The 9663-nt window shown below is 43.7% G+C and overlaps 1 protein-coding gene across 1 annotated transcript in view; it reads right to left on the bottom strand.

The window, feature by feature from the left end:
- Window positions 1-1095: 1095 nt before the first annotated feature.
- The window catches only part of LANCL2 (LanC like glutathione S-transferase 2), a 28956-nt gene continuing 20388 nt past the window's right edge, over window positions 1096-9663 (bottom strand). The window contains exons 6-9 of the mRNA XM_082192870.1: window positions 8682-8864; window positions 5575-5751; window positions 3659-3731; window positions 1096-2948 (exon numbers count right to left, since the gene is read on the bottom strand). Of these exons, the coding sequence (XP_082048996.1) occupies window positions 2833-2948; window positions 3659-3731; window positions 5575-5751; window positions 8682-8864 (549 nt within the window). The 3' untranslated portion in view covers window positions 1096-2832. The remainder of the gene's footprint in view (window positions 2949-3658; window positions 3732-5574; window positions 5752-8681; window positions 8865-9663) is intronic.

Raw genomic sequence — 9663 nt, 5'->3', positions numbered from 1 at the left:
AAGCACACCAAGTATTTTAAAACAAGTGAATAAATTAAAGTGACAAGCAAAACTGAGCAAAGACAACAGGCTGCAGGTCAAGCCTGGAGGCATTTCCAAAAGGGAGGCTCATCCATTTCAATCTCACCAATAGCAAATACCTTTCACACAAATCACATAGTGGGAAAAGGCTGCAATTCTGTGCAGGGTTCCTTGGGAGCAAGTCTCACCCAATCCAGGGGGACTTAAAGCATGGAGTGGATCACGTTACACAGCTGTAGTTACATATGAATGAAACAAGGCTGCTGTTCCAAATGATAGTTCTGTGCTCTCCCACAGTCAACCATAATACGCAACCATATTTTTCGCTCTATAGGATGCACCCGACCATAGGATGCACCTTGTTTTAGAGGGAGAGAACAAGAAAAAAAATTCTCCCCCTCTCTGTGTAGCGCCCCTTCAGTGAAGCGGCAGGAGAAATGGAGCTCCTTCCATTTCTCCTGTCGCTTCGCTGAAGGGGTGCTGTGCAGAGGGGGGGAATTTTTTCCCCTTGTTCTCCCCCTCTAAAACAAGGTGCGTTCAGTCGCCTTCAGTGAAGGCAACCTGAAGCCTCCGGAGCGCAGCAGGAGTTCCCGCTGTGCTCTGGAGGCTTCGGTTTCCTTTCGGGGAGCAGCGGGAACGCTGCGCAGTCTTCCCGCTGTTCCCAGAGCTTGTCGGCGCTGGCGAGGGAAGCCCGGTTTACCCCCCCCCCAGCACCAGGGACCACACATTCGCTCCATAAGACACACAGACATTTCCCCTTAGATTTTAAGAGGAAAAAAGTGCGTCTTGTGGAGCAAAAAATACGGTAAATCTCATACGTTGCACTACAATATCATCATGTCGGAAATTTCCATGTCTTTGCCAGCCATGAAAGTGGTGATAAACTCAGTGTGATGATGCCACATAACACTGTAAGAAACCCCAGTGGATGAAGTGGAGCTTGCGCAGTGCTGCCAGTTTTGGTGGCACTAGTAGTAGACCTATGTCATGTGTAACATGTAGTTTCAACTAATGCTGTCTGTTGTCAGAGCACATAGGCAGGTAGGTAAGAAAAATTTGTTCAGAACACATCTGTATTTTGCTAAATTTATTTTTTTGAAAACAACTTTTAACAGCAAAACATTGTGATAACTGACTTTCCCCCTAATCCACGACCCCTTCTTCCAAAACACTCTCATTTATGTTGAGAGGCTGTCCTTTTTCTGTTAGAATAAAGCAGTGCGACAAAACTCAGAACAATGTGATACAACAATCTTTAAACATCCTATCTAGGAAGTGGGGTTCACTTCTCAGCAACGGTGACTGGAAGCTATTCAAGAAGCCAAATTTCTCTCATATAAAAAGTACACCCAGCAATGCAAATTGTCAAAAATTTCTTTTAGAAGATGTGGAAGAGCAAAATGTAAACAAAACAAAGTTGTGACTCAGGGCCTGAGTGACACATTCACTATGTAGCTCTTCAGACAGAGGAACAACAACAAAGCAACCTTTCAGAGGGTGAAGCAACAAAAATGGGACTGTCTATGTCACCTAGCAGGGAGATTGACAGTCTTACTATTAATTAAAACTGGATACCTTGGCCCCTTCTCAGAAACTTCAACAGCAGTAGTAAGCCATTTCATTTCCCAGAGTCCTTCCCTAAACTGTGGGGCTGAACCCAATACTGCTTTTGTGTGGCTCTTCCTAGTTTTGTCAGAAAACTTTCCATGGTCCACAAGAACTGAAGGGATGATGTTCCTCTACAAAATTGGTGGAAATATGTGGGGTACTTAGGACATGTCTATGGCCTCCTCCCTACACTGAAAGGATCTTGTATTTCAGAAAGCACTTAAGAGAGTTTTCAAATCTGAAAATCTCATAGAAGTACTTTTGGAAATGTGCATTGTGGACTTATTTCAAGGGTCGGAGGCACAGAAGATGTAATGCTCACCTATTTAATTTGAAGTGAGCTTCACTCTTGGAGGCACAATCCAGCCCCACACATCTCAACAGTAGAGTGTAGTACTTGTTTAATTTTTTCCCATGGAAACCAGTGCAACATTCGTGATTCACTTTAGGTATATTGAAAGCCTTAAAAAGTCCCCATGGTGGGCAGGGGGAGATAGATTTGGGGAATAATTTGGCCAGACGTCGGGTAACTGATTTCAATGGCAGAATTTCAATCATACGGTTAACCTCTTCAAGAAAATCAATAGGAGATTTATTTTTTAAAAAGGTTCTTAACTCTGACTGGACGATGCTCTTGATGTCTTGGGGTGGGGTGGAAGGAATGTTCAATGACTTTGAAGTTGTGAGTCCAGAAAAGGGTCAACCAAGCTGTGCATTTGGCTGGGCTTGCCTCCCTCATTCATTCATTCATGGTACCTAATAGGCAGAGAGAGTGTTCCAAATGTGAGGTCCTGTTTCAGCGGTGGAGAGGTGTGTGCTGTCATTACAGCCATGCACAGAAAAACAAGCAGGACAAGATGTCACTGACCAGTTTTCAGCTTCACAATGAACGGGAAAAACTTTACAGTTACGGACAACACCAAGGAACATGCAAACACACCCAGAAAGACCTGGAAGGACAACTGTGAAAACTGAAAAAGCAAGAGTCCCAATGAACTTAAGCCTGATCACTGCCACAGCTCAAGGCATCTCTTAGAATAAAACATTGAAATGTGGAATTCTCTCGCTCATGCAGTAACGACAAGCGTGGTTCTTTGGAGAACAGGCGAGAAAGAGTTTTTCCTCCAGACTCCCAATGTTGGTTCAGTTTCACTTGAGGCACTAAGCAGTCGTGTTGCTTTGGGCATTATCTCCAGTTTCCATTTAGCTGTTCTGCTCCTCTTTGCTTTCTTTCCTTTGAGGGCCGAGTTCAAATGCTGGGAAGCGGGAGTTCTGGGGGTCAATTATGTCGGAGAGGAAGTGGATAGCTCCTGCCATACCTGAAGTGGACAAATCCCAAATTCAAAAAAGCACAAAGACAGAAAGCCTGGATCCTTGGGCCATGATCTTATCCTGAGAGAGCTGCAAGGGATCCCCTGGAACAGCCTTGCATATTAAATACACATAAAACAGAAGTTACCAGTCCATAAGGGAAGGCAGGATCTGCCTGTTTATTACTTTCACAGTGCCTCCAAAGGGATTGCACCTGGCACACTTTATGGTTGGCCTCTGAGCACAAGACGCACTACTGGCATCTACTCTCAGAAGGCTGCCACAGGGGATGTGAGCTCCAGGAAATGGGGAAATGGGGAAGAGACTGGCTTTTAGTGGTGGCGTAGCATGTTGTCTGAACTTTGTGGTTCAGCTCATGTATGTGCTCCCTGCAGGCTAACCACAAGGTCTAATCAGGGTTTGCCCTATGGATTACTGTTCATGGATTGTCTAGGAGAGCTAAAGCACAAGCCCAGGTTCAGATGGCACACTAAGCCAAACCCTGACTTAGCACAGCGGCAGAAGGATTTCCTTTCCTGGAGTCCACAGCTCATGCGCTCAGACACGGATTGGCTTGGCAAAACATGTGAACCAGGCCAATATCAGCTTAAGTGAATTTACAGCCCAACTAAACCATGTAGCTTTGAATTCAATCATATAACAATTTTATAATATACATGTTACTGAGTACAGAATTCAACAATAAAAAATGTCTTGCCTTCAAACAGTGAATAGGGTCGGTCAGGAATACGACAGCCGTGTGCACCATAATCCAGACACCACTCTGCAAACTGGGGGAAATGAAGCAAATAGGGATGAAGAAATAATGACTAAAATATTGAAAACCAAAATAAATAAAGATGTATATCCAATAGATATGAAATACTGTGGTGTGCAAGAAGTCAGTTGATTAAGAAATCTAACTTCAGCCCTAATAAAGTTTCTGATGAAATTTCAGGAAATTGCAAGTGCAGATTATCCAAAATCCAATCTGCAGTGATTAAGGTTTACAAAGAACTGACCCCCCCTCTCTCTCATTGGTCACAGTGAAAGGAAGAGATATTATCTACTAAGTAGCAATGTAAGTCATGTGCTTCTATTAGAAGGGAGCATAGTGCACTCAGTAGCCCTGAGCACGGAATAAATCCCACCAGCAGCCCTTTCCTGAAGTAGCTTGTCTTGTAAATAAATGTCTGTGCTTAATGTTGAAGCATCTTCTTGTCCCTTCTTATCTTGGGAGATAATGGAGGAGTGCACCGGGGGGGGGGGTGTGTGTGTGGAGTCAAACCGATACGGAAGAGAAATGTTTTGTTGCAGCTGGGGCAGGTGAAGGTGTCTGGTTGTGCTGCTGCAGATGCACAAATGGTGCTTTGGATAAAGATGGTAAACAAATCCCTTAGATGTATTCACCATCTTTGTTCAAGAGGCTGTGTCACATTGGTAGCAACAACATTTTCACAGTTTTCTACAGAAGTGCTGTCACTGCTCCAACAAAACCCACCTCACGGATGGCTCCTCCACTTAACAGCCACTAGGTCTTGGTCCAGGGATGGGCTCTTTCCATGAATGCCCGCTAATCTGGGCAGAGACCGCCTCAACCCTGGAAGTCAGCTTCACTACCCTATCTCATAACTCTCCCGTAACAGCAAACTCAAGCCTGCCTACTGATGCAGACAGGATGGCAGCATCCATGCACAAAAGGGAGCTATCAGCAAACCGGTGTGTGTATGTGTGTGTGTCAGAATTTTCAGAAAAACAGAACGTCCTTAGAAAATAAAACCCCCATCAACAATCATAGGTCACTGAGAAGCAAACTTGTTCAGTTTTGGCATAAAATGCCAAAGTAAATGGGAAAAAGCACGGCTGGAACCCTAAATGGGATGCTCCACCTTGAAACATTTCGTTTGAGGCCCCACTTGCTTTATGTAACGTGAGTTACGTGGACACTGTCTTTGTTCCCGAGTCCCTTCTCTTGTTCTTTCTGCTTTTTTCTGTTAGACTGCCGATAATTCTGCTGGGGACCCAGCTTATTCTTTAAACAGTTCTCAGTATAATTTTGAGACCCTAAACTAAATTATGCTGTTGTTGTTAAGAATCAGTGCTTTTTTCTGAGGGTACTCAAGGGTATGCTGTACCAGCACCTTTTTTAAAAAAATGTTGAAAGTGTGGCACATGATATAACAACTTCATGTTGCGTACCAGCACCTTTATTCTTAAGAAAAAGAAAAAGAAAGGACTGAGAATAATTTGAAAGTTCCTCTTCTTTTGCAGTATTTAAACAACACCTTCTTTCAGTCATAAATAATCAAGAACACAGAAAGAAGAATAGAGTTATGAGTATTATCCAAATAAGGCTACAATCCTAACTCCACTTACCTGGGAGTAAGTCCCACTGAACTCATACACATGTCTAAGATTGCACAGTGTATCAAGAGAAGCCAACATGGTGCTTTCTAAATGTTTCCTGGACTACAAGGCTCACGATCTCTGACCTTCTGGAGGGCACCCTGTCGGATGCTCCTGAACTAAGTCTTACGCTGGAGCAGGTCCAGTGAAATCAATGGGTTTTCTCTAAGTATAACTAGCGTTGAGTATCACCCAGTATGTGCATCAGAAAATAAAATTAAGGCGTACCTTGCAAGCTCGATAGAGGTACTTTTTATCCTGAGTGAGATGATAGAGGGATAAGAAGGAGTAGCCATTCCCAGCTGTCCCGTGGCAGATGCCATAGCCTTTCCTCAACAATCCTCTCTGCCAAATGACATCACTACATTCTATTGCATCCTTCAAATATTTATCCTCTTTGAAAACCTGCAGAAATGTGAACACAAGTTTAGCCACAGCAATGAACTAAAAATACTCACTATTTGTAATGACGGCCTTCTTGGTGGCTGCTCCCAAACTTTGAACCTCCCTCCCTAGAGAAGCTGGACTGGCTCCATCCTTGTCCTTCAGCCAGCAAATAAAGACCTTTTTATTTCAGCAGGCTGTTGGAAACTGACTACAGTGGTGCCTCGCAAGATGAAAATAATCTGTTCCGCAAGTCTCTTCGTCTAGCGGTTTTTTCGTCTTGCGAAGCAACCCTATTAGCAGCTTAGCGCTATTAGCGGATTAGCGGCTATTAAAGGCTTAGCAGCTAAAAGGCTATTAGCAGCTTCGCGGCTTAGAAAAAGGGGGGAAAGTGAAAAAAAATCGGAACACTCACAAGACATTTTCGTCTTGGGAAGCAAGCCCATAGGGAAATTCGTCTTGCGAAGCAGCTCAAAAACGGAAAACCCTTTCGTCTAGCGGGTTTTCTGTCTTGCGAGGCACCACTGTATTTTTAATAAAAGGGCTGGTGCCTGCCATGTTGTTTCTGGGCTCCTGAGCAAGCAGAAGGATCCTAAGAGCTGCTTAGGGTCAAGCAACACATACTTTTAAATTTGAACAGGTGACACGCCACATACTACCATATTTTTCCATGTTTTTTGACTCAAAAATCATGTCAAAAAACTGAGGTCATCCAGTACACGGCTAGTGGCATGGCGGGGGGAGAAGTGGCGTGCCCACCTGCCCGCCGGTTGCGCAACTTCCCCCGATGCCGCTGTGCGTGGGAAATGATATAGGGAGTGTTTCCTGCCCGCAGCTGCATGGGGGGAGAAGCTCAACAACTTTGGGCCATCTCCACTCATTTTCTTAAAATTGAGTCGCTAAAAATGGGAGGGGTGCCCTTATACATCTAATAGATGGAAAAATAGGGTAATTTTGAAACTTCCACAACTTCAAAAGCAGTTTGCCATATGGCATCAGGAAAGTACCTTGTGTTGCTATTAATATTTTTTCTCCTTAGAAATCCCCTTGGACTTACAGAACTAACAATTTTCTTAATGCACGCAGCACAGACATTCTGACTTAAGAAGCAGTGTAGACAACATGCAACCCATACTATGGGTTCCCGTTGGAAACCTGGAAACCCAACTTTCAATTTTGAAGTACAGTAGTACCTTGGTTCGCAAACACCGAAAACCCAGAAGCAAGCATTCCGGTTTTCAGATGTTTTTCGGAATCCAAACATCTGATGTGGCTGTCAGCTATTGTTTCCAGGGCGCCTGCACCAATCAGAAGCTGTGCCTTGGTTTTTGAACTTTTTGGAAGTCAGACTTCCAGAACGGATTAAGTTTGGCGCTTTTGTATTTGCTATTTATTTTGCATTTTTGAGGCTTTTTCAGTTAATTTGTTTTTGTGACTGTGTGGAACCCAGTTCAGCTACTGAATGATTGTGTGATTGTGGAAACGGATAAAAGCCCCCCATCCAAACAATGACTATAATCAGTGCAGGTAAGAATAACAATTTTTTTTAATACGGTCTTATTAATTTTATAGTACAGTACATTGATTATTGCTTTCATTTTATGGATCAATGGTCTCATTAGATAGTAAAACTCATGTTAAATTGCTGTTTTAGGGGTTGTTTTTAAAAATCTGGAACGGATTACAGTGGTACGTCTGGTTACGTACAGTGGTGCCCCGCAAGACGAATGCCTCGCAAGACGGAAAACCCGCAAGACGAAAGGGTTTTCCGTTTGCGAGTTGCTTCGCAAGACGAATTTCCCTATGGGCTTGCTTCGCAAGAAGAAAGCCCATAGGGAAATCTCCGGGGACCTCTTTTAAATGCTGGCGGTGGGGAGCAAAGCCTCTCCTCCCCTCCGGCCTTCAGAAGAGTTCCAGGAAGGCCGGTGGGGGCCGAAAGGCTTTGCTCCCCACCGCCAGCATTTTAAAAGCAGTCCGGGATAGCAGGGAAGCGCTTCCCGCTATCCCGGACGGCTTTTGAAGGCAGGCGGGGGGCAAAAGTGTTTGCTCCCCCCTGCCTGCCTTCCCGGGAGAGCGGAGAAATGCGCTGCGTTTCTCCGCTATCCCGGACGACTTTTGAAGGCAGGCGGGGGGGGGGAGCAAAGACTTTCGCCCCCCGCCCGCCTTCAGAAGAGATCCAGGACCTCTTATGAAGGCTGGCGGGGGGCGAAAGTCTTTGTCCCCCCTGCCTGCCTTCCCAGAGGCTTTTAAATCGCCCCGGACAGCGGAGAAGTCCTCCGCTGTCCCAGGGCGATTTTAAAATGCCGCCCGCCAGCATTTTAAGATCGCCCCGGACAGCGGAGAAGTCCTCCGCTGTCCCGGGGTTTTTTAAAATGCTGGGGGTGGGAAGAAAAGCCCTTGTCCCCCCCCCAGCCTTCAGAAGAGGTCCGGGGACAGACTGTCCCCGGACCTGGTCTGAAGGCGGTTTCCATAGGAACGCATTTATTGATTTTCAATGCATTCCTATGGGAAACCGTGCTTCGCAAGACGAAAAACTCGCAAGAAGAAAAAACTTGCGGAACGAATTAATTTCGTCTTGCAAGCACCACTGTACTTAATTCGTTCTGGAGGTACGTTCTTAACCTGAAACCGTTCTTAACATGAAGCACCACTTTAGTTAATGGGGCCTCCCGCTGCTGTCGCGCCGCCACCACATGATTTCTGTTCTCATCCTGAAGCAAAGTTCTTAACCCGAGGTAATATTTCTGAGTTAGTGGAGTCTGTAACCTGAAGCGTATGTAACCCAAGATACCACTGTAATCCGTTTTGGATTACTTTCTATGGGAAAGCGCACCTTGGTTTTGGAACAATTTGGTTTTGGAACGGACTTCCAGAACGGATTAAGTTTGAGAACCAAGGTAGCCCTGTATGCATTCTTCCGTGCCTCAAGATTGAGCTAAACAAGGACATACCTTATATGCTTGCATGAGCATGTGGATGACTCCTGGGGAACCATGGCACCAGTGCACCAGCCTGTCAGTTTCATTACTTAAAGATGATGGATAATTCCCAGATCGAAATTTTTTATGGCGCACATAGTCAATGCTTGGTTTCACCAGTTCTCTCAAAGTCTCTTGATCCACATTGCACACTGGCTAAAATAGACAACAAACACACAGTAGTTTTTTTCAAAATAAAAAGCAGTATTTTTTTTCATATTACTACAAATCCATGCTGATGTGCATTCACATTGATGAATCTGGAAAATAATTTTACCCTTGTTTAACAGGATGCAGTGAAGGTGGGAGACAACTGTGGCTGTTATATACTTAGAAGTTGGCATCATATGTTACCAGGAGTTGCCAATAGAGAGTAACACAATTCACTTAGGCATCCTCTTTTTACCCTGCCACTAAGTCTTCTGAAATGTCCATTTGTGCAACGTTCCATACCAAGAGATACATGAGCTTTCCCACTGATAGGGAACTTGTAAATCTCACAATGGGAAATGGTTGTTAAAGTTATCAGAGAGAAAGTTGATATGTTGATTAGAGAAAAACTATTGCTGACATTTATTTAAACAATAGTTAGAGAATGCCTTTTGGACTTTTGTGTAAAAAGGAAAATAGATTAATCTGAGACATCTGGGTCAGGAAGACTGGGGAAATATAGATCAGTTGCATGAAAATATTCTAGAGTGAATATTTTGAATAATTTTGAATAATTTCTTTTATGAAACTGACAAAAGAAAAAAAAATGGAAATTCTATTTTTCTTCTCTTATTCTTTCTACTTTTTTGTTTTCCTTTGGTGTTTTCTCTTTCTGTTTTTGTTTTTATTTAGTTTCTTTTATCTTATTGTATTATGAAAAAACTTTAACAACACCTTATTTTATTTTTTATTTAAAAAAGATCAACACTGAGACCTCTGCTATTTAACTTGTTCAAAAACAATT

This window comes from Podarcis vaucheri, assembly GCF_965113315.1.
Source record: "Podarcis vaucheri genome assembly, chromosome: 12".
NCBI lineage: Eukaryota > Metazoa > Chordata > Lepidosauria > Squamata > Lacertidae > Podarcis > Podarcis vaucheri.
Note: the sequence above shows the minus strand (reverse complement) of the source record. Positions and strands in the feature narration are given on the sequence as shown.